This window comes from Malania oleifera, chromosome 12 (assembly GCF_029873635.1).
Source record: "Malania oleifera isolate guangnan ecotype guangnan chromosome 12, ASM2987363v1, whole genome shotgun sequence".
Taxonomy (NCBI): domain Eukaryota; kingdom Viridiplantae; phylum Streptophyta; class Magnoliopsida; order Santalales; family Ximeniaceae; genus Malania; species Malania oleifera.
Genome location: NC_080428.1, coordinates 69,281,066 through 69,307,370, shown reverse-complemented (window position 1 = coordinate 69,307,370; position 26,305 = coordinate 69,281,066). Strand labels below are relative to the sequence as shown.

Below are 26,305 nucleotides of genomic sequence, written 5' to 3'. Positions count from 1 at the left end.
ATTGTAGAGGATAAGAATTTCAGATGACTAAATTACTAGTATAGATTGATAAATGAGTTTGTTCATAATCTTATTCATTGATAAAAAGTTAATTTTTGTCATTTTCTGATAATGGAAGTGTTCTAGACTCGACATCATTTATTCACTGGAGCCCATAGTTTTTTTGTTGGGTTGTAATGTAAATAGTATATGATTATGATGGAGCTCAAGTAGAAAGTATTTATTCATTTCTCTAAGGTAAGGAATTAGGGTTAGCACACATTTTTGTTAATCCATGAACAAGATCTATATTAGACACATAGATCCATGGATCCATACTTCTCGATCGGAAAGGAATCAATAAAGAAAGAATTGGGATTGATCGATATATTTATCGAATAGACATGTTTACGAAAATGTGGATTCCCTGCACCTATATAGAAAGACCCTACAATACTTCACTGTTCCTTGGAATTGGCTTTGGGCCTTTCTTGCATAGCTTAGGTGGAGGGGTTCTTTTTGTGGCATAGAAATGCTTGTTTTATGTTATATAATTATTATGATAAATAAGTGCAGCACATTATGCATACTTACTGCAAAATACTCCCACTTAAAAATAAAATAATTAGGTTTAAATTAGTGCAGAGGACTTACTGCACCTAGTGGTCTGGATTAGACTTGGCAAAATGAATAAAAATACGTTAATCCGACCCACATCCGACCCATTTTAACCGACTTATAATCAAACGCTTGCTAAATGAGTCGAGTATAATTTTCAATTTTCATATCTGCCTTCTTAGCTAGTCGGGTCGATTTTATCTGGCGGATATCCGCCAAACCGCTTAAAATCTCATTCCTAATTAACCCATAAAAGCCCAAGTGCCCACAGCCCACAGCCCAAGTATGGAAAGCCCAGTGTGGCAGTGCCCACATCGCCCATTGGGCCAGCTTCACAGCCCAGTGGCCAGTAGTCCACACGACCACAAGCAGCCCCTCTCAAATCCTATTCGGGTTTCATACTTTCATTGTTTCAATTTTCAAAGTTCAAACTATCATTTCGAGCCGCGCAGCCACATCCCACGAAGACGAGTCGATGACGATTCCCACTGCCACTGCCGTCGCCGACCGCCACCCACGGCCACGAGCCACGATTTCCTCGCGGCCTCGCCCAGTCTTCCCTTGCGGCCTCGCCCAGTTGTCTTCATCTTGGTCCCTTGCAGCTTGAAGCCTCGCCAATCGTCTTCGTCTCTCGCCAGTCACAATTCCCTCGCGGCCTCGCATGTCTTCCCTCGTGGCCTCGTCCAGTGATTCCAGTCACTTTGTCGTTTGCCATTGCCTGGTTAGTTTTGATTGATCCTATTTTATGATTTTTGAGGCTGTATCATAAATGAATTTGTAGTTGTTTCAAGATCACCTTTATACTGTAATACATCTCTTTTCCTGCTAATGGTAAGCAAATGGGGCCTTTCTACTATGTCTCATTTCTTTTACTCTTTCTGAAATTTTTTTTTAAAGAGATAATGGAAATCTACACCTATTTTGAGCTTTTGGTTTTCATTGCATGAGTTTCAGGCTAAGTGTTCTCTTCGTTTCATGCATGATTAACATTTGATTTTCTTAACTTTTAATGATATAAGTAAATTTTTATTTTTAATATTATTTGATGTTGAGAAAAAATATAATGAAAAATACATTTCTATTTTTTTCTTTATCTCAAATAAATTTCTTGATTCCAATAGGGCCTTCGAGTTTTTTCTTATAAATGAGATTTACTGAGCTTTGCATTTTTCTAAAAATGAAATCCACATTCTTTGAAGACCTCAATCCCTCATTTTCTTGGAAAAAATTTACATGATATGATGAGATTTATTAGTTCTTGTAGCGAACACCCATTTATGAGATTATTTACAACTGTCATTCACACAATCAATTAATTTTTTTTAAAACAACTTTAGTTAGTTGTTTCTATCTTGAGTATGAAGGAATTCATGAATGGGCTTTAGAATTAAATCCAGAAAATAAATTTGTAACGAGAAATATTACTATGTTATTGGAATTACTATGTATTATATAATATTTATTTATATTTTGAATTTTGAATGCAGTTGAAGATTTTGTAGATAAGGAAGAACTTGCCGAAGATATTGCTCAAGCGGAAAGAGCAAGTCGAAGCTCATCTAGTGTACCATCTTACTCTGTTTGACTTTATTTTAATACTACTACACTAGCGGTGCTTCTATTTATCTTTGAAAATTAGGTAGTCAATAAATTATTTTTTATTTGTTGTTTTAACTTGTAGTGTTGAATAAATTATTTGGAAATATTTTTTCTAGTTTGATAACTTGTAACTTTTGAGATGCTAATTAATAAGTTCTATTTACGTTATTTGATCCATAACTTAAATTATATTTTGAATTCTTTCATGATAGGCACACGAGGAGAAGAAGATGAAAGCTTTGATGATACAAATGAAAGCGTTACAATTAATTGAAGACATTCAAATGAATTTTGAAGTTATTTAAAGGATTTATTGAGATTTTTTTAGTTTGTTGATAGTTTTATTTTGAGAGATTCACAGGATATGAAAATAGTTGTGTTTAAAGACACTCGCATGCTTTAAGATCAGTTGTAATGTTTAGATTTTAGAAAGACTCAACATGAATCACACGTTTGAGTTTCTATTTTGAGTTGGATTGAGACTAATTTATTATGCCTTAATTTTTACAGTTTTACTTGCATGAATCAAGAGTTGTTAATTAGTATAAATGATTGAATGATTGATATAGTTACTAGAAAATTAATACACAAACTAATCACCAGTTGTATTATAATACAAAATAAATCATTAATAAAATTATATTTGAGAATGACAGATTATCCGTCCATCTGATTCGACTTGAAACTGCCTAATCCGCCACTTAAACGAGTCGAATATGGATTATAATTTTTTCACCTAATAATCCGCCTTATTCGTCACGGATTATCCTACCCGATGTGCTTTTCCAGGTCTAGATGAAATATCAAAAACAATATTCAATTGATTGATATGCAGGGGACTAGTTAGGCTGAAAAAAATTGACAAGATTGGTGAGAGTAGCTCAAGAAATACTTACCATCACTAACTCATGACATCTCGAGCATGGATAAAATGAGAAAAAACAGACACATGTGGGCTATGGGCATTATATACAGACTAGTCATGGGCACATGCAGTGTGCATAAAGCTCGGTGTTGAAAATTGTAAAGAACTTGAAAAGTTATGGAGCTAGTGTGAACAATTACTTCATTCCAATTTTATTCAGTCAAATTTACTAATATAGAACCAGTCCCGAAACAAATTTACTGAAACAACCGCACCCTTTACCTGGCAAGTGAAAACGTATTTTGAGTCAATAATGGAATAGCAAACTCATCACCACATTACAAATTGTGTTGTGCCAAATTGCAGAGAAACAAATGGAAGGAAAAGAAAAAGGGTTCATGCATTGAGTAGAAAACTTGCTGCCACCTCAACGAGCCAAATGTATGACTGGACAGAACGCAACAGAAATGGCCCGTTCATATATTACATCATTATACAATATGATAATCAAAACTCTGGATTGTATTTCTTCGATATTAGGGGCAAAAAATATACATATCATTTCAAGAAAGGAAATAAAATGGCTGCAATCTTCAGAATGCCTATATATATATATATATATATATATATATATATATACATATATTTTAACAGCAAGGGGAGCCTACCAAGGCACATCATTCCTTTTCATTTATCTTTGTATGTAACCATTTTCAATTATAAATGATGATTTTACTCTACAATAAGGTACATAAGCCACGTACATGAGGGAAAAAAAATGAATGAATTTTGAATATGAAATGCGTAATCTCAAAATAAGAAATGTAGTGCATACGCACGACGGTGCGACCATTTGAGCGGTGCCCACTTTTGCCGAAGATCATATACAGGCTCACATTGTTGAGACAAAAGTCATCCAAAATGAAAACCAGCGCAAGCTCACATTGTCGAGGCAGAAGTCATCCAAAATGAAAACCAGCTGACTTGAAGGAACTGCTTGAGAGGTTTGGCAGCTTCATAGTTGCAATAATACCAGCTGCAAGGGCAAAGACTGAGGCCAGAACGAATGCAGGTATATTTCCTCCGCCAAATAGAGCATCCCAGGGACCCGCTCCAAGGGATACAATCATCTAAACCGCACAAAAATTATGTTAAATATAAACAAATACAAAAACCCCTTGGCATGCTAGGGCATGGTTAGTATTGCATAAGAAACATCTGTCACTGGCAATTATTTAGAAGGGAAAGGTGAAGTTATAGAAAAATCCATTCATATTGCCCCTATATATATGTTTTCTGGAAGTAGAAAGCTCAACTTTGATATGCAGAAAGGGAAAAAGTGAAAAGAAAAAGTCAAGGACTAGCTACCAGGTATCAAGAAAACAAACACATACATAAAACATACACATACACATGATATATAGAGCCGCGCAGAGTATACACCCACACACAAAATCACATACATTACAATGTATAAAGATGGGATAATTACTATTGATGTGCAACAAACCCAATATGGACTGACAGTGCAACACCAAACATCCATCATCACATGCCCCAATAAAATAATCAGACGAAGTTGACAGAAAAACACTACAAATGAGTTGATTGGAAAACATGGGTCTTGGGTCTTAGCCTCAAAACAATTTGCTTTTATTCACGCCTCAGAAGACCTATACAAACAGAGAGAGAGAGAGAGAGAGAGAGAGATTATAAGAAAGCAGTGACCTACCTGAGGAACAACAATTGCTAGATTGAGAACTCCTATAGCTAATCCTGCATGGCCATAAAAGCTTGTTATAACCATTATGATGCTGCTAAATCTGATAACAAAATGAAACGCACGCGTGTGGGCTAGATATATGCAAGCATGGATGTATATGTATATTCTATACTAACCTTGGCCACCACCTGAATCAGCAGTTAGATCTGCTGTCACAGAGAAGGGTACACTATAGGTAATCTGCAACACAAACAACGGCACATATTATAACAAAAATTTTGGGGCAGCAGTACAGGAATATTTATATTTATAGCAGACAACGCTTACAGATAGGGGAAAGCCTAGAAGTGCAAAGACGACCAGGGAAGCTATCCTGATTGATTCATTCCCTCCAATTACATGTTGAATCCCTTTGGAATATTCTATGACAGAAACCAGACTAATGATAGCAGTGCCCGCCATGCAGGCAAATACAATAAAATTGCTCATTGCCCATACTATTCTTGCACCCATCCACTGACACATTGGTTCAATAAGGAAAGAGCTAATGCCAAGAACAACCTACCAAAAAAAAATGTACCCACAAAAAAAATTATTTCTGGAAAGCAAAATCATACAATTACTTAAATCTCCATATCCTCAATTGACATTACAAAATATATCAATGATCAACTATGAGAATTATGTAGGGAACTAGTGCATTGAGTCATTGATGCAAATAACGAGTTCTTACTGAATTCAATAGCAAACCGAATGCACCTTCTCTCACACCTTGATCATAGGCTCGCACTTCGGCGATGTCGCCTTTTGGGTCCCCGTGATAAACCTCTCTCCCCATCCAATCCGTATCAAAAAGAAAAAAGGGAAACCACGAAAGCTGCAAGGAGTATGTTTGCTAAGAACATAAGAATGCAACCAGGAACTCAAAAGCAATAACTACAAGAAAATTTAAGTGAGAGATTCTTGGGACTAGCAGGCAAAAGGCCCACTGACAATTTGTCACAAGTACATAGTTGTGGAAACAGATGGGTGTTGCATAACTGCCAGAACACATACCCAACTAAGAGCCATGACAACAAGCACCGAATGCATTGCAGGCGGCAAATGCCTTAAGGTAGTAAGCAAATTAACCAACACTGCTCCAGGTCCATCATTGAAACTTTCATTTTTATCTTCCTCAACTGCTGGGTTAGGATGTTTTGAATTTTTCTCCATTTCATAACCACTATCAGCACCATTCTCAGAGGTATGCTCAAAAACAGATACTTCGGATCTTGAATTTGAACGATCAAAGCCAACTTGTTGGGAATCATTCAACAGAGGCGCAGAATCTGATTGACGGTGGGATTGCTTTGCAGGCAGCGGGACCTCCTCAGCGAAATACAGTGTCACAAGCGTACAAAAGGTTAGAAAAACCTGCAAAAGTACCATGTAAAGAAAGTTTTCAAAGTTGATGCTTGTGGAATACCCAAAAAAAACCATGTGGCAATGGTTAAAAATTCGCTATTTAAAACATAGACACAATTGGAGAACTAAAGAAATGATTTAAATATGAAAAAAAAAGATAGAAAATGGATATGCAATTTTAGTATTTTATCAACTTATTCAAATCTCATCTACATAGTTACTAGTATATCTCTGCTATTAATTAAGAGGACAGTTTTCAACCTTCATTTTCCCCCTTATTCTTCCTACAATATCCTTCTCCATCAAATTTAAATTTGAAATAAATTTTTTATATTTATTAAAAAACTACCTACAACTCCCTTTATCTCAACTCCTCCATTCTCTCTCTAAAACCACCGATGTGGAGCACAAAGGTAGTGTGTGCCTACAGCTAGTATGCATTTATATATAGTAGTCAAGATGCCTGTGTGTTGCATATGAGAAAATAAAAATTGCGAACAAGGCAAGTCCATGGGTTATCCAAAAGGTTCATCACAGAGTCCATGAGATCTATTTCTCAGATTTATCCCTTATTCACTCCTCACATTAGTTTTTTGGTGGGGAGGGATTCTCGGATTCGTTTTTGGAAAGATCTGTGGTTGGGGAGAAATGTTCCATCCGAATCTTTTCCTTGCCTATTTCGATTGAGCTCAGGGCAAGATAGTATGATTTCTTGCTTTTGTGGTTGATTCAGTCAGCCCTTTGGTTTCTCGGGACTTTCATTTCAGAATATCTCTAAATGATAAGAGTGTTGATGGAACCTTTTTCCTTGTTGTCACCATTGAACAATTATCATCCTTCTTCAGCTAGGGATACTCAGTCTTGGGCTTTGGATCATTCCGGGGTGTATTGTTGTAAATCATTTTTTTTTTCCCAAGTTTTACACCTGTTCCAATGCTCCCCAAAGATTAAGGCTTTCATTTTAGCATACTGTGCTTAATAGAATCAAAACTAGTAATTTATTCCAAATTAGGGGACCTTTGAAGGCCTTCTCTCGATGTTTGTGTGCTTTGTTATTTGAATTCTGAAATGGCATCTCATTTGTTCTTACGAAGTGATTTTGCTTGGAGCATCTAACATAAATTATTTGGCACGTTGGGAGAAACTTGGTTTTTTTCCAGTGTTAGTGGAAGGAATGTTGGCTATTTCTTTTGAGGGTTTTGGAAGAAGGAAGTATGGGGCTGCTCTTTGGAAATACCGTACATCTGCAGCGCTGTGGAGATTATGGTTGGAGCATGATGCACAAATTTTTTTACGGGAAAAATTGAATTGGCAGCTGGTTTAATTCAATACTTGGCCCCTTTATGGTGTGTTGGTATATAAGTGGATATTTGGACAGATAATTTCAATCCAATTTGGAGGCTTATGTCAAAGAATAGGGTCAACGGTTTATTGGGTTCTAACCCAGGTGTGCTTAGTTAGTTATTTAAGTATGCATATTTAGTTTGCTTGTATTAGGACTATGTATGTTGGGGGCTTGTTTGTAGTATTTGTGTATTCTAAGGGTACGTTAGTAATGTAATGTAGTTTTAGGGGTATGTGTGTACTTTCATGTGTTTAGAGGTTTTCTTATAAATAGTGTTGAAAGCCATTTTTCAGGTAATTGTTCAATTTAAACTGAAAGGAATGTTTTCCCCTTGTATCTTCTCTCTCCTCTCTTCCCCTTCCTTTCATCAATTTCTTCTAATCTCTCCCACGGTTGCAGATCCTTGATGCTGCCCTACAACATTTGTTATCAGAGCCCCACCACAATTTCATTCTTCCATTTCAATTCCCCCATCTCCCCCTTTCACTCTTCTTCTTACCCCTCTTCTTCTCTTCTTCCTTCTCCTCATTGTTCTGTAATTTCCCTCTCCCTCTCTGCTGCTTCTTCTTCCTTCTTCCTTCTTCTTGTCCCTTTTTCTCCATTCTTGTCTTCTTCTATCTCTGATTCCTCTCTGCCCTGAAATTTCAGTGAAAAAAAATAAAAACAGTTCTGAACTTTTCAGAAGTTTCCAGTTGTATACCATCTTTTTGAACACCTCTTCCCTTGAAGCTTTTCTCAACACCTTCCATGCCACCACAAACAGAACCTCCCGAAACCTCTCCCCTCAAATTTTGTTGCCAACTGACCACTGGAGGGCCATCATGCAACCAGCCATCATCCCCTCTTGAATCCCTAACTTCCTGCGATTTTCTTATCACGCCTCATTCATCAATCTATGGTCTACCTTCACATGGAGTTTCATCACCGGAGGCTCACAGCCTGCGACTCACTCGCCTCACGTGCTGGTGATGCATGTGAGAAAACTTGCTGGAATCCCTTGTAAGTCGCAACAGCCTGATCGTGAGAAAAATTCCAGCCACAAGAAATTGGTGTTTTCCCTTGATACTTTGATTTGCAGCATGATATTTTGGTTCTAGACATGATATTTTGCAAGTAACAATTTGATAAAGAAAACAAGAAATTTCCAGTGCCAGCATTAGAAATCAGGTTCTATTGCTGCATTTGTGAGTTTTCTGAGTGAATTCATTTCATTTCTATGTGATACTCAAGATTAAAGGGGACTTGAAGATTGGTTTTAAATAATTGGGAGTGAATTTTGTGGTTTGCATGAATGATTGAAGCTTGTTTGCAAATTGTTTAAGAAACCTTGGTGATATATAATTGCATCATGGTGACCAATGTTGAATTGTTATCCAATAGCGTACAAAAATGAAACATGCCTCGGAGACTATTACCACTGCTTTGAACAGGTGAACAACTGAGGTTGCAACCTTAGGTAAAAGGCCCATGGAATTTCCTACCAAACAAGATGGTGAAATAGCTACTGTCCCTCATACTCTCTGAGTCGTGTGAAGGCCAAAATAATCATTTGAGCAAGGAAATTAAACTAGGAAGTCTTAGATTTTAATGGTGATGGTTCTCCTAATGAATTTGATGATTAGGTGTATTCCTTGGAGTACCATTTCTGATGGTATGACATGAATGAGGCTAGAAAGTTGTGCTTCGTTGAATCAAAATTGAAGGGGACTGCTCGAATTTGGGGGATTAAACAACAGGAGATATTTAGAAGAAGCAAACTTGGTGAGATTACAATGTGGGATAAGATGAAGCAAGCCATACAGGAGCAATTTGTGCCTCCCAATTATCAGCAGCGTGTTCATCTCCAACTCTTTGATTTGAAGCAAGAAGAAAAGATAACAATGGAGTACACTAGTAGAATCTATCAGTTGGCTACTCATGCCGACACATAATGGAAAGAGAATGTGATGAAAGCTTTGCACAGAAAAAGGTTGAAGCCAGCTATTGCCTCCAAACTTGCTGCATGTTGTCTCAGTCTGGGATGCATTACAGGTTGCCACTCAGATTGAGGAGGATATGCAGTGTAATCCTTCTAGAGCTACATCAGCCCTATGGTTTGAGAAGATTACCAATGGAGTTGTACAAAAGAATACACCTGAGCAATTAAATAAAGGATTTCAAATTAACATCACTTGGAAAGTGATGACTTCTGAGCATTTTGGAACAATTTCTATGAGCTACCCATCACTCAAGTGCTGTAAATGTCAAGGATTTGGACATAGAGCTGCACAATGTCCTAAACAAGTCACGGCTGTTTCAGAAAAAAGAAGATATGATGATGATGATGGCACTCAAGTAGTTGAAGCTGAAAGCCTGAAACAAAAATCCCAATCAATGTGAAAATCTATTAAGTGCTTTGACATATGCTCTTTTCCCACAAGGTTAAAGAAAAAGAGGATTGGAGGCAGACCAACATCTTTCAAACTAAAAAATTTTCCAAAACCAGCTTTATGCTTTGGTTATTGATCCTAGTAATCGAACAAATGCAGTTTTTGAAGCTGTAAAGAAGTTTAATTTGGAAGTTGAGCCTCATCCCAACCCATACAAAATTGCTTGGGTGAATAATACCAACTTGAATGTCCATGATCATTGCTTACTTACCTTCAAGATTGGGTCCATTGTGGAGACAGAGCAATGTGATATCCTTCCTCTCAAAATTTGTCATATCCTTTTGGGCCAACCATGGTTATTTGATAGGAATATGAAGCATGATGGATATGAGAATTCTTATTCCCTCTCCATTGACAGGTAGAAGTATAAGTTGAAGACATCTCGAGCTCCCCCACTCAACAAGTTGAAGCATATCGCCGGTTCTCTTCTTATGAAACAAGATGATTCCACTCACAGCAATGGACTACTTTGTACTTTCCCAACTCGACAGAGTCGAGTTCTTTTTAGAAGGAGAGAATTGATGTATTTGGATGGATCATTTCCCAATTTGGAGGCTTATAATGAAGAATAGGATCAATGGTTCATTGGGTCCTAAACCCAAATGTGCTTAGTTAGTTAATTGTTTAAGCATGTGTTTCTAGTTCACTCGTATTAGGATAAGCATGTTGGGGGCTTGTTTGTAGTGTTTGTATATTCTAAGGGTATGTTTGTAATGTAATGTAGTTCTAGGTGTATGTGTGGAATTTCATGTGTTTAGAGGCTTTCTTATAAATAGTGTCTGAAAGTCATGTTGTAGGTAGTTGTTAACATTGAATTGAAGTAAATGTGAGCTTTCCCTTTGTATCTCCTCTCCCCGCTCTTCCCCTTCCTTCCTCTCATCAATTTCTTCTAATCTCTCCCATGGCTGCGGATCCTTGATGCAGCCACTGCATTAGTTGGCTGTGCTTTAAGAGAGCTAGCTTTTTAGTTGTTCAACAAGAATGGAGGCATCTTTCGCATTGATATATATCATAGCATTTATTTGTTTTCAGTTCCTTTTTTCTGGTTTTTTTCCCAGAATTTAGATGGAAGATGTCTTATTCTCTCCTCAGTGTAAATTAATCTCTTATTAATGAAATCTCTTCTTTTGCTATCAAACAAAAAAGTGCACTTTTATTATTTATTGTTTGATAATAGTAGTCATCGTCTTAAATTTCCACGAAATTGTCGTAATTTCAGTCGAAATTTCCAGTTTCCGTTACCCTCAAAATAGAAATGGCAGTCAATTTCCGTCTTGCAAAATTTCCATTGAAATCTCAACGCATCATCCAAAATTTATCAAAATCTTGAAATTTTAGTGAAACTTGTCGAAATTTTAACTATACAATGAAATTTCCCTGGAATTCAAATGAGAGATTTAGGAGTGAAGTGAAATTTCTCTTTTAATTTATTTTTATCGAAACAAAAGATTATCGTAAATGCTTTTGAAATTATATGAAAAAATAAACATACAACAACACTTTATTTAACCATTCATATCTAAATTATCAATATTTGTACAATAAATAATATTTAAATGATTTATGAATTTCATTTGCATTAACAGAACATATTTAATGTACATTATCTTACAAATATATTTGATACACATATTATATTACAACTTTTCCACCTCATACACAATACAGATGTATTTAACTTGTAATATATTAGTCCTTAAATTTTTATTATGCCTGTTAAACATTTCTAAAGTTTCACAAAGAATTCCATGTTTTACTACTGATTTCTATTATTTTTTCAAATCGAAATCCAAATTAACATCAAAATCAAAATTTTCGTCGAAATTTCCATACTTACGGAGTTTCAAAATTTGAGTTGAAATTGAAATTTAAGAACTTGATAGTAGTTATGTAAGATAATAAGAATAATTTTTACTATTTTAAAAGTTGGATGCAGATCACATGAAGTTTAATAATTAATTTTGATAAGATGAAACGTCAGCCTTGGTATACTGTCTAAATTTCTTCTAGAAAACCACATCTTTGGACTGGTGTTGAATTCTTTAAAGATGTGTTTGTACTTAAAACTTTTTCCCCTCAAGTTATTTGATCCATTTTTTTTTTTTTTTCATTATGAAATATTGCAGTATGATGACGAATACATCATTAACTAGCGTAGAACCATATAAGAACACTTTCATATAAACAAATTAAAAAGTTAAAAAATTTATTTATCTCAAACATAATATTGTACTTGGGGTAGGTCCATGTAAGGGAATTTTGATATAAATAAATTTTTAAGGATAGTTTTTTAAATAAAATATTGTACCAAAGGGTAGGCCAATACACAAAAACTTCAAAATTAATAATATTTTTGAAAAATATTATATTTTATATCTCAAGAGGGTAGGTCCATGTAAGGGTATTTTGATATAAATAAATTTTTAAGGATAGTTTTTTAAATAAAATATTGTACCAAAGGGTAGGCCAATACACAAAAACTTCAAAATTAATAATATTTTTGAAAAATATTATATTTTATATCTCAAGAATTTCAATAAAATATTGTATTAAAGGGTAGGCAAATACACAAACTTCAAAATTAATAATATTTTTGACAATATTATATTTTATATCTCAAGAATTTCATACCCCTCTCTCTATATGTGTGTGCGTGTATCAATGTTTTGAAAAATGCAATTGAGGTTTGCTCGAAGACAAGGCAGGCCTAAAACGACCCAAGGCCTAGTCTAAAATACCAAACCCAAAAACAGCAAATGCGTAAGACAGAAATGCTTGCACATTATCAAAAAAATGTGGCGCTTTTGTGCTTTTTAGGTTGAGGCTTACAGAATTTTTGTTTGTCAGTTCAAAGTCAGATTTCATTAGTAAATTAGGCCCAACAAATTTTAATCAAAATTATATATGAAAAGATTAAGGAAGTTCTAATCTAAGTGAATCTCTACTCCTGAACCTAAACATTTCCCAAACAATTGAGAGTTGCAACATAGATCATGGACATAATTTGATCTTTATGGTGTAATCACCGCAAACATGGTTTACTTGAGGGAATTCAAGTCTGCAGTTTTTTTTTTTATAATAAAAGGAAATCTATAAAGGTATTTCTGTACAATGGAAGCAAGGATACTAAATCCGAAAAAAAAAAAAAAAAAGGGTAAAAGAAAAACAAAGGAAAACTCAAAAAGAAAAATAAAAATAAAAGCAGAACAAAAAAAAAATTCAATAATCAACCAAGAAATCCCCTCTTTATAGTTCATCAAATACTTCAAATTAGCTAATTCCCTCTGACCCTTCTACCTTCTATTTGCCACCATCAAGCCTGACTTCATTACCTCATTGATCGGATAACCTAAGGCCCAAGTCATTCAACAAACCCTGACTATCAATATCGTTACCAGGAATTTTGTCTTGAACGGGAGTAGGCAGAAATCAATTCATACCTTTTTGTCATTTTGTGAGCCTTGTCTTCAAACAGAATAATACCTTCTAAAGAAGGAGGTGGCACGTAAGACAGATCCCCGGAACGATCAGTAGAAGAATTGGAGAAATATCCACACTATACCTCAATATGGTCCAAAAGTAAACCTTTTCACATTCAAAATCACTACTCCCTATGCTGTCCTCATCCGAAACATCTCCCCAACTCTTACTTTCCTTAACTTTTCCCTCTCAATGATTGGCTCTTCCACTAAATAAACCTTTGGAATCCCATTTTATAATTTTATGTGTTTTCTCACTAGATAATTCTCGCTTATCTTCATAAAATTTCCTCCCTTCGAAACCCATCTGAATTTCTTTTTGACGAGCATACACCTCACCACCCCTCGAATTATCTGAATAGACTCCTTCTCTAACTTGATTTCTACCGAACCACAGATGAAAATCCTGGTTTTTCAACTCACAGGAAATAAAATTCCTTGAGCCAGTCCCCCTAATGCCATTTTCCTCCAGCCGAGGAGAAACATCAAACCTATCAGGCCTTCCTCCCCCTTCTGTCTCTTGAACTTTTATCCAAGCATCCCTCGTCATGACTATCAAAGCTGTTATTCAAAGAAGAGCACAAAGTTGAATCACCTTCTACTACATTCGAAGAAGGCTGCTGTTTGATATGTTGCTTCTCTGAAGGATGGAGAACCCCAGTATCATCCCAAATTGGGGGCATAGAGGCTTCCTTACGTTCAGGGGGCTGCAAAGATTCTTGGGCCTTCCCAAATGAGGGGCCAATCTGCTCTTCTGTATAAACTTCCCCACTGCCCATGCCCATTTTTATATCAAAAGACAACTTTTGGCCCTCATTAACCAAAAAGCCCATCAATGAGTTTAATAAACTCTAATTATTTTCACATAGCAGGCCCAAATCAATGTTAATAGACAATATGCCAGCCCAGCCCACTCTAATTTCGCAATCCATCTTCCATGCAAGAAATCCTAGCCGCCTCTGCTTTCGTCTTCCTATCATCGACGTGAGAAAAACTAGCCATTTCTAGTTTCAACTGCCTAGCTGACACCGTCACCTTCAACATCATCGGTTGAACTTGAGAAGCTTCCTCTTGCGACCTTCCCCCACAGCAAGCACATACCTTCTGCAAATTCGTAGAGATTGATTGACCTTCACCATCGCCTACGGTACCAGCAACAACCTGACTCCAAGAGTGGTTCCCGTAGCACTTCTTAGTATCTGCTCTATTTGAGGCTGATCAACATGAACTCTCCAACACAACGAAGGCATCCCCAAATCAAGACCACTTTTCCCCTTTCAACCCTTTAGGAACAAAGATTGGAAATTTTTTACCACTCCATCCATGCCCTAATTCCATGAAATTCCCTACCCTAGTCAAGTGAATCCCCACCCAATAATCAACATAATCCACCCACAACCTTCAAAAACCCTTGCCCAACCTACCAGCAATAGCTGAAAATCCCTGAGAAAACCATGAAGCAGCTCCTGAAGAGAGCCAAACTCACCAACTGCACTTTTGGTTCTTCTCAAGAATGGACAGAGGTCCGACCTTCCCCACCTTATCCAACCTCAGATCGAAGGACTTCCCTTTAATCTAGATGGAGTGAACCCCCACCAGTACGCCTGGAGTTCAAGTCTGTATGCTAGAGTGCCCAACAAATGATTTTCAAACCCTTTTTTTTTTCCAAATTTTGTTTATACATTATCAATTTTTCCTATTTTAAATATTTATGTTAGTTATTTTTAGAATTGTATATAGAACACTTTAACACCTTCAGGTTTATACCTCGCCTCATAGGGTTAAAATGCTTCACATTACACCTTTTATAACATTGATATGTAGATACACAATTATAAAAAGTAACTATATTTTTGTTAAACACAATGATTTGCACCTTTTACGCATTTGTAAATTTATATATAGTATTAGTAATTCTAATACACAATAATAATTGGTGAAAAGGTGTAGACCTCCTTTGGGTTTCAAAATTTTCATGAACCTCCTTTGAGGTTTTGACAAAAATACGTAGACGACCTTTATATATTTGACAAAAAGACAAGCCAAAGAGGGATATAGGTCTGGGATTTTTGAAATATTAGGGGACGTCTACATCTTTTTGCAAACCTCAAGGGAGGTCCATGAGATTTTTGAAACTTCAAGGACGTCTGTGTGTCAAACCTCAAGGGAGGTAAGTGTCTTTTGCCCTAATAGTTATCCAACACCCCCCCCCCCCCTCTTTTCCCAAAAAAGAAGAGTATTCCAGTGCAACAGCGTAAGACTACAACTAGACAATGATTTCTTAATTAGACCTCCTAAACTTCCACTAGTAATAAGATAACACATGCTAAGCCCATGAAAAATGTGACCCTTACCCTCTTCCGGCAGTGAACTAATGCTATTTGCTAAAGAAATCCACCCTAATCTATATCCTCAAAGCAGCCTAGGTCAAACATAAAAATAAGATACTCTCAGGATGAAGCATTTCTAACAAATTCTAGGAAACATTATCCATGCTTTCTAAAATGATGAACCTCAATAAAGCAAGGAAGGAGCAACGATGCTAGATGTCAAAATTCATCCTAAACTGTTTAAAGAAAGATAAACTAATTTTAAAAAAATGGAAAAGCAAAAGCATGGAGATGCACATCATCATGAACCCACTTAAGAGACCTTGCACAGCAGAAGATACAACTCACCACCGCGATGAGGAACGCAGCTTTAAGATTTCCACAAGCTTCGCAACAAGCTCTACTAGTCAAGAAAGGAAACCATCTGTTTAGAAATGAAAAATCAGATGAATCAATCACCCTAGAAGTTCAAGCAATATATAATAATGTGAACAAAAATATAGTAATTGAGTCTCTTTAGGAAAAAAGAACAGTGTGGCATTGCTTTAGTTGGCTTAACAATACTAAAATGAAAATGGAATGACTACATCACTACATCTAAGGAAGCAGGATATAGATTAGGATCTTGTTAACGAGTGCCCTTGGGCACTAACTTTACTATTTAATGAATGTAAATTTATTTTCTTCATAACCTTATTATTTAAGTGAGTTTCTAAAACTCGTCTTGTGTGGAAATCTGGGATTTTCATCCAGAGTTCCTTCATTGGATATACTTTCTTGGCTTTTAAACTTTTTTTCCACAGATGCCCATAGATGACAATACTGGCTGATCAAAAAACTATTCTAGGAAATATATTTCACTCCGTGCGTTAGAAAACCACCATATTAAGGTCAACAATTACATTTAAAGCAAGGAAACTTCTAACAACAGCACCTTAACTAATACCCTTGGGACACTAGTTAACCGAATGCTGTTTACAAACAGGAAAGCTCATCAATACAAGGACATGTGCATCTGCATATCTAAACAAAGAAACATCATGTTACATCAAAATACCATAAATCAAAAAAGCTGCACCTGTGCCACTTCCCACTAGCACCAGAAGAAAATCCTAGGATGTTTCCCACAGCCATCCAAGTGCAAAACACAGCATTTGCTGAGTTTCGTTGATCAGGGCCTATCATTAAGTACAAACAGGTCATTACTGAAAATTCATTCATAGTTGACAAGAATATAAATTCTATAAAGCAATGCATTCTATTGGCCCTTTTTTATTTTTTCTCATCTGTGGGGCTGAGGGGAGGGGTCTTTGCAAAGTCACCTGATAAATCAGCCAGGAGTGCACGAGCTGGGCCCTACAAAGAAAAAAAATTCGTAATTTGATTGTCGAAAACGTGAAATAGATAGCAGGTAATGTGCAGTCATTCACATAAAAGTTAAGGGTTGCACAATTAAACATTTTAACATGCTTACCTGCACTGTATTGTTAGCAAGATCCAGCATCCAAAACCCAATGATGAAAACAATTGCTGCTCTTGTTCGAGTACCTTTGAATGTACTGCATTTTCTATGTGAGTCAGTTAAACGTAACCTCACATTTCTATCATAAAAATAGAAAATTTTAAAAGAAAAAATTGCATCAGAAACCTGCAATGCTCCTTTGTATCCCCTAACAAATATCCAATGTCTGCAGAAAACCCAATTATTATCACCTAAATACAAAATTTAGTTTAGCTGATGTAAAGGACAGTATAATAAATGCATACAAACAAATATGAGATTGCAGGATGCTCACAGCAACTGAGATCATGAGAGATCCAGCAAGTATAAAAGGCCGCCTTCTTCCATACTTTGAAGAGCATTTATCACTCCAAATACCAACACACGGTTGAACCTAAACAACAGAAGCAAATAATAGGCATGACTAAATTCACATCAAACAGTTACAATAAAATACAGTGGGAGACTTAATAATAATAATAATAATAGTGATTATGATGATGATATCACAGAACAAAAAATTAATAAATAAAACAATTAAAGAAAAAGAAAACAGAAGAAAACAAAATTGTTTGCTTTTCCTTGATTGATATAACCCGTCAGATTACTCAGATCTATGTCCAATAAAAGAAAATTCCAAAAGAAACACAAAAATATAATGGCAGGAAGGAGTCGAGTTGGTTAAAGATTATCAAAGTAAACATGATTGTATGTGCACTAGATCTTAATGCAATGATAGAACAGGAAAAGCTATAAAATTGCCCATCATAGCAAACAGGATTGCAAGGAGTCAGTTGTGCTTGCATGTTTAGGTGTCAATCCATCTAAGTGATTTTGTTGTATGAATCTGGTTGAAAGGCAAAACCATAGCACAATTTATGCATGATTGTGAATATTATGCATAACTATGGCCCAGAAAAGAGTAAGAAGGCTCATTCAGGACTGTATTGAACTTGTGTTACGTTTGGTTAGCGGACTGGATATTCCTAGGAACAGAATGGACATACTATAAACATTTCATTAATTAAAAAGAAAATGGTTATCATCATAAAGCAAATGACAATTAAAATTTTGTTTTTATTAATTCATAAATAGATTAGACAAGAAATGAGATTCCAAAATGTCACCATGGGAATGTCTTATTCCATATTAGATGGTATAAATCAAAGTTTTGCATGTGGTCTTTTCCTAATTATTATATCCCTATATACATTTTATTACATTTCCATCTTATTCCACTCTATTCCTATGAATAGGCATTCAGAGAACCATATATAACCTTCGGACCATTTGAAAATAATAAAACTCTAAGGTTATGTGGAATGCGTATACCTAGGAATAGATTGGGCATATTGTAGGGAAAGTGTTCTCATCATACAGCAAATGACAATGCAAAAGTTAGTTATATTCCATCAAATCCCCATGGTGAAATTTGAGACAATCATTCCCTTGTCTATTCTATGTTATGGATTAAATAAAAAATCAAAACATAAAATAAAATTGCCCGGCCAGTTTATGATGACAAAATTTTCTTTTGTAAGCTATCAAATCCATATACTTTAACCATTTTATTCCTGGGAATAGGCATTCCACAAATCAAACACAACCTAAGGTCATGGACCCAAATATATTTACAGAACCCATTGAAAACTTTGACCTCCCAATCTCCCATTTCCATGTGTAACAAAAGTGTGAATTTTCTTCTTCTTCTCCTCCATGGATCAGCCATGGCAACATGGAATGTGCAGCCAATAGCCATGCCCATTCAGTACCCAGACTCCAAAGTCATAACCATGTCGTGCTATTCAGGAAGTACTCTAGGGCAAAGAAAAGAGACCAGGCCTTGAAGAAAAGGCTAATAGTGGCTTCAAAAATGATGAGTTTGCTATTTTCCTAGATCTTATTACAATTAAAGGGGAAAAGAGAAACATCCTTGTCTGAAAAGTGAGGGTGAACCTTTGCACATCGAGGTTGCAACACTGCAACCTGGGTGCCTAGAAAGAGATCAGAGCTTCTCCATATGCAGGGGTAACCTGGGTAAGGCTGCATGCATCAGATCAGGCTCTCTTTATCCAACTGGGCTGCCTCCTTTTTCTTATGAACAATATTTTTCAGTGCTTTTTAATTTAAGGTTGTTTAGATGAATAGTTTTCAAATACTTGATCTTTAAATCCCGTTATTTTAAAATCTCAAAACTTAAACATCTCTTGAATAATCGGAATGGAATCTGCAAGATAGGATAATTTTAGAAGAGGTAAAATAAGGCTTTTGTTGAGAAGAATTATATTTTAAAAAAATAAAAATAAAAATTAGTCATGGAAAATTAGGGCTTTGTTGAGATGGATAAACAAAGAAATTAGAGCTTTGATTGAAAAGAATGAAAAAAGGAGGGAAAGGGGGTATGCATAGTGATGGGTAAGTTTTGGTCAAGAAGAAAGAAGAAAATGATTGTACAACTATAAATAAGGTGACCATGGATGGTGGTTATAGGATGTGGATCTATTGATAACTGTGAACTGTTTAAGGTCAGCAGCAGATTAAGGAGCAGCTCCACACCAGCGGCAAGCCAGCAACAGCAGTGGTTCATAGATCAGCTTGTTTGGTACCAACTCTGGATGTCCAGGTCATATTTTTTGGGGGGGGGGGGGGGAGGGGGGAGAGAGAGGTTCAGCAAAGAGCCGTGTGTGAGGTTCAGGATCTGCCTACAAGCGGCACCATTCCTAGAAACCACATTCACATGGCAACTTCCATCAATGGCAATTTTACAAACATTTACCACACCCTTGAAAATGTGAAAAGGTTTGATAGCATGCCAAAAGTATGACAAAGGGCATTCCCTTTCCAATAATTTGTTACACTGGATTTTTATTTTATTTTTAACAGCCGTCAGGTTTGAGTTAGGCCACAAGTCAGAGGCAATTTACCATCTGGATCAATATATTGATGTGCCAGATATACTGATGTGACACTGTTATATGGATATCAATGAGATGGCTGCAGGAGGCAGTATATGTGGCAGAGATGAGGTGTGAAGATGTGACAATTTGAATAGGGGCTTGGTTTAGGGTATTAAAAAGAGATGCAAAGACCTACCAGTTGATGTAAGGGAGATGAGTTTGGCCAAATGTGGGCTTCAGAAGGGAAATGTCTTCATTTATTTATTATTTATTTCTTTTTTTTTGCAGTATAGGCTGGACTCAGATGAATTATTAGGCAAAGATGGATTAGACCATGAGCACTCACGGGAAAATTTGAATAAAAAACAATTGGACAGAAATGGAGAAAAAACTGCGAAAACTGCTGCTATAGTGGCCATGAGCAGTTGCAAGCCCATCAGTGACTTTCAGGTGATGGGTTTGGGCATGAAGGTAGACAGGGGGAAGACGATTTCAGTGATGGTAGTGATGTAATTTTGTTGCAATCACAATTATGGCAATGAACAGAGCAATGTAGGATAAAGGAAGGAGAGATAAGATGAGAGAGGAGATATGGAGACCAAATATGGAGAAGAGAAGTTTGCTCGAAAGATTCTGTACAAATTGGCAGAGGGAAGAAGGGCTGGAAATTAAAAAGAAAGAGAGGAAGAGGAAGAATATTGAGAGGTAAAAATGAGGGATTATAAATGGAAAAGTGGGGATTGTGATTGGGTTTTGATACCAAATGATGAAGCACCAAGAGGGAAGAAATGAGAGAGAGAGAGAGAGAGAGAGAGAGCGAAAGAGAGAGAGAGAGAGGAACAAGATAAGAAGAAACACATTTAACTTCTCATTCAAATTCACATTAACCAACCTCCTTATAAATACAACTTACATACATAGGGAAAAAACAAACCTAAAATGAATGAAATTACAAATAAACCCCTTATTAAATAAAGAACCCCTGAGACATGCATGTTAAAAAAAAAAATCCCCATATAAACATAATCCTAATTCATTACTCCTAAATTTATTGGGCTTAGGACCCGGTGATTCCTTAATCCAATTCTTCTGAAAGAGCCTCCAATGAGGGCCCATCCATTGTCCCGCTTATATTCTGCATCATCAGGTATTTTTAAAAGGGCTTAGAGCAGGAAGAAACGGTAGGGAATGGAAGTTTCTTATCTTGTGCTTTCTGATGACACCATAATACTTTGTGAGTCAGAAACTCAACAAATTCTCAATTTAAGATGTATCCTCATCTGTCTTGAAGCAATTTCAGGATAGGAAGTCAACTTGGTAAAATGAGCATGTTTGCATGGGCAAGGGGATTAATGACACACTTTCCTAGATGAAATTTTTTAAGCTGCAAACTAGAGGTCTTTGAATTATTTAGGTCTTCAAGCCATGTTTAAAGACAGAAGAGCTTGGGAACCCATTATTGAGAGACTTGAGGAAAAACTCACTGGTTAGAAGAGAAATTACTTCTCTTGTGGAGGAAGACTCACCTTCATCAAAAGCATTTTCTCAAACCCCAAACCCCCCCCCCCCCCTGGGGTGCTATATATAAAAAATGTATTGATTGGTAAAAGAAAATTATTAGAAGGGCATCAAGGGGATGCCAAAATAGAGCACACAGTCATCCTGCCAGCAGGATGTCACAGAAAACTAAAATTACATTATGATCATTCCCTATTGTTAGACAACCACTTCACCTAAAAGCTTAAGCTGTTGGGTTGTGGGCAAACAATTCAAGCTTTAAGTCTTTAACACTCCCCTGCACGTGCAGCCCAACAGCACGTGGAGAGATAAACACACCATAATATCACCCATAATAAGAAATACAATAATTTTTTAAATACCACAAAATAAATGCAAGCAACAAGACTAGGACCCAGAACCTCCTGGGAATCAGCTCTGATACCATGTTAGACAACCACTTTTGTATATCAAACTTTAACACCTACAATCCTACTATGCTAGCTGGAAACCACAGTAATATACTACCTATAACTAGTTTGAAGTGTCGTAAGAGAGTTTTTAAACACTCTCCTGTTTCTAACTTTCCAAGCACACCAGAAAATTGCAAGTGATGAGAGAGACAAAGCCCTTCTCTTCCCCTAGGTTGCTTGAATCCCTTTCTATGCCCAAACCTCCCGGTGTGCTATATGTCCCTCTTCTTCCTCATTCCATATTCAAAAAAGATTCCTAGAAGGAAACACGGATGAGGACTTCAAGTACCACTTGGTTAAATGGGGGTATTCAAGCTGATAGACTCTCAAATCTCTCACAATATACAACAAAGCCCTCCTTAACAAATAGCTTTGGAGATTCATGAATGAAAAATGTCTGCATTGGAGGAGATCATTGTTTCAACATTCGACCTTGACCACAGTGGGATGGACTTCTAAGGAAGTCAAGGCACCTATGGGGTCAGAGCATGGAAATGGATCCAAAAAGGTTGGAAATTCTTCACCTTTATTTGCTTTAACGTGGAAGATGGGGGCAATATTTTCTTTTGGTTGACACATGGTGCAGCCCCATTCCACTTAGCAGTTAGCACTAAGTTTTCTAACATTTTCAGCTTGACCAGGGATAAGGATCTCTGTGGTTATACACACTTTCAACTAGCATACAATGGAGTAAACAAGGACATTCTCAAACTGAGAAATGCCCAGACTTGGAAACTTGACAACTTTGCTGAATTTTTTGGTTGCTTATACAAAGTTCCTTATCATAGTACCCCACATAAGCCCAAGTGGACCCTTGATAAAAATGGCACCTTCTCAGTCAGCCCATATTGCAGAAAGCTGAATACACCAACTGAAACCAGAAACAACTTACCCAGTGAAACCATTTGGAAAATTCTTTAGGCCCCCAAAAAGGTTCCTTTTTTTTTGTGCGGTAGGCAACTTGGGGAATGATTCTTACTATTAAAAAACCTACAAAAAAGGGGGATAATTTTAGTACAAATGTTTTTTGTGTAGGGAAGACACTGCCCATTGAACATATCCTCTTCACTGCCCTTAGACCAGAAACATCTGGAATTGAGCAACCGCAATGATTGGCCAGTGTTGGGTTATGGCTGTGACAGTGGAAAATAGATCTGAGCCTGGAGAGGAATTTACTTAAGCAAAGAAAGGAAAAAAGCATTCGTTGACACTGGTCTTTTTGTACTTGGATGGAAGCCTTGATGCCCTTTAATGAATTCTGTTTATATATATATATATATATACATCAATGTTTAAGAAGGTGAAGGCGTAAGGCGAGGTGTTTTAATCCTTAAGAGGCAAGAGTCAGCCTTCTAATAATTTTGTTTTTAGATAAAAATAAGTAAATATACATATATTTTGAAAATTAAAAAAAAAAATTAAGAAAATCACAAGTATGATGTAAAAAAATCAAATATAATTTGCATACTTGTTGGCTGCTCAAAAATTTCTAACTTGAATTTACATAAATCATGACAAGTGATAGCTATGACATTACAAAGTTAAAATTATTCAAGATCTAAAACACAAATCTCAATTATTTTGGAAAGATTGAGGTTTAAGAGTTTTAGGAATCAACTCATCTTATGACATTTCTTTTATATGAACATGGAGTTAAAATTTTCTAGCCAAGTCTAACTTGAGAATCACACACCACCCAAAATGCGTAAGCCTCAACTAAAAAGACCCAAATGGCATGCCTTTTGTACAAATGTGTAAGCCTCAGTGTCTGATGCTGAGCCTTTTTGGGATTTGGTATTTTAGATTGAACCTCAAGGCATTTTAGGCATCCCTTTCCTGGAGGTAAGCCTTGATTGGGTTGTTTAAAACATTGGTACACGCATGGTCTTAAATTTCCACGAAATTGTTGAAATTTCCAATTTCCGTCACCCTCGAAATCGAAATGGCATTCGATTTCCGTTTTGCATAATTTCCGTCGAAATCTCAACAAATCATTTGAAATTTATCAAAATCTTGATATTTTGGCGAAACTTGTCAAAATTTTAACTATACAAGAAATTAGCTCAGAATTCAAATGAGAGATTTAGGAGTGAGTGAAATTTCTCTCTTAATTTATTTTATTTATTTTTATCAAAATGAAAGATTATTACAAGTGCCCTTGAAATTATATGAAAAAATAAACTTACAGCAACATTTTATTTAACCATTCATGTCTAAATTATCATTATTTGTATAATTAATAATATTTAAATGATTTATGAATTGCATTTTTTTAAACTGAATATGTTTAATGTATATTATTTTACAAATATGTTTGTAACACATACAAAATTACAACTTTTCCACCTCACACAACATAGATGTAATTAACTTGCAATATATTAGTCCTAAAACTTACATTACTATGGCTATTAACCATTTCTAAAATTTCACAAAGAATTCCATGTTTTACTACTAATTTCCATTATTTTTTCAAATCGAAATCAAAATTGACATCGAAATCGAAATTTTCTTACTTTTGGAGCTTTGAAATTTGAGTCAAAATCGAAATTTAAGACCTTGGGTACACATATATAATTGTGTGAATTTGTGTGTGTAATTGGGCTTAATTGAAGGGCTGTTTGGTATCATTTCTACTTTCTATTTTTTATTTTCATTTTTGTACAGTGGAGAAACAGATTATGAAACCATGTTTGTTTAAATTGGTAGTTTTCTATTTCTCTTGGCAGTTTTCAACTATTAAAAAAAAAAAACCTTAGATTACACTGCGTTTGTTTCAATTGCAAGTTTTCTATTTGTGTTGATGGTTTTCAGCAGTTTTCAGAAAAATCTGAAAACCAAATTTTTATAGTTTTCTGTGGCATCCTATTCCAAATACTTCAATATCTAGAATTAACTTTGTGGATTAAATCATTCATTTTAAACATAATTTTTAATCAAAATTAAAGTAAAATGATCATATGAATTTTAAATAAAATAAAATTAAAAAATATTAATAAAATTTTAAAATAGAAGAAAAAATTAATAAAATTCATTTGAAAATTATTTTTACTATATTTCATTTCTCAAGTACAATAAGATTGTTCTTGTAGCACTAAAAAGTGAGTTTTGAAGTAGAATAATTAAGTAAAATAATTATAATAATTTAAATGTTTATTATAATTTTTTAATTGTATTTTTATTATTTTAATCTTATTTTTAAATTTTTATTTGATTCAAGGACAAGAATGAGATTCGTTTAATAAAGTTTTAAATTTGTTTTAATTAATCAGAGGGGTTTCGTTTTTTAGTTTCTATTTCTGGTTTTATCTTCAAACTTCTTGACAATGATATCAACGGGCCTTCTCAAAGGACTTAGCATTGGAAGGAACAATGACTCTGTGGAAATCACCCATTACCTTTTTGCATATGACACTATCATCTTTTGTGAGGATGAGCCAAAGCAAATTCTTCATCTTAGACGCATCCTACTTGGTTTTGAAGTGGTTTCAGGCTTAAAAGTGAATCTACTCGAAAATGATGTGATTGTGGACCTTTGCTGGCAAGTCTCCTTCGCTATAAGCTCACACAGCCTTCCCTATTACCTGTCTCAGCCACCCCTTATGGGCCAAGTTTAACAACATTAAGGATATTTGGAATCCAATTGTTGGCAGATTTGAAAAGAAACTTGCTGGTTGGACAAGGAAGGTTCTGTCAAAAGGCGGCAGTCTCACTCTCATAGTACTCTGTCCAGTCTCCTGGCTTACTTCACGACTCTTTTCCCTATCCCTAGTACGGTTGTAAAGAGATTGGAGGGCATCCACAGAAGTTTCCTTCAGGCAACACGGGTGAGGTTTTCAAATATCATCTTGTTAAATGGGTGTGGTTAAACAACCTTTGCAATAGGGTGGCCTTGGCCATAGATCCATTATTATCTTTAATAAGGCCCTTCTGGGGAAATGGCTTTGGAAACTAATGACACACAATTGTTTTTTGAAAAAAATCATTTCTGGAGGGATGTCATTGCTATCAAGTATGATCTCCATCATAATGGCTGGACCTCAAAAGATTCAAGGAAGCTCATAGTACAGGTGTTTGGAGATATATCACAAGAGGATGGGAGAAATTCTTCTCACCTACTTTCATGCGAGAAATGGAGATGATGTGCTCTTCTGGCAAGATAT

The 26,305-nt window shown here is 35.8% G+C and overlaps 1 protein-coding gene across 2 annotated transcripts in view; it reads right to left on the bottom strand.

The window, feature by feature from the left end:
* Positions 1-3,757: 3,757 nt before the first annotated feature.
* The window catches only part of LOC131144241 (sucrose transport protein SUC3), a 30,102-nt gene continuing 7,554 nt past the window's right edge, over positions 3,758-26,305 (bottom strand). Inside the window, exons 4-15 of one of the 2 annotated variants that reach the window (XM_058092764.1) lie at positions 17,571-17,669; positions 17,423-17,487; positions 17,249-17,333; positions 17,097-17,130; positions 16,853-16,952; positions 16,123-16,198; positions 5,841-6,200; positions 5,518-5,661; positions 5,112-5,345; positions 4,961-5,024; positions 4,794-4,837; positions 3,758-4,191 (exon numbers count right to left, since the gene is read on the bottom strand). In XM_058092764.1, coding sequence (XP_057948747.1) covers positions 4,021-4,191; positions 4,794-4,837; positions 4,961-5,024; positions 5,112-5,345; positions 5,518-5,661; positions 5,841-6,200; positions 16,123-16,198; positions 16,853-16,952; positions 17,097-17,130; positions 17,249-17,333; positions 17,423-17,487; positions 17,571-17,669 — 1,476 coding nt within the window. In that variant the 3' untranslated portion in view covers positions 3,758-4,020. The remainder of the gene's footprint in view (positions 4,192-4,793; positions 4,838-4,960; positions 5,025-5,111; positions 5,346-5,517; positions 5,662-5,840; positions 6,201-16,122; positions 16,199-16,852; positions 16,953-17,096; positions 17,131-17,248; positions 17,334-17,422; positions 17,488-17,570; positions 17,670-26,305) is intronic. The other variant, XM_058092765.1, reaches the window with a different exon arrangement.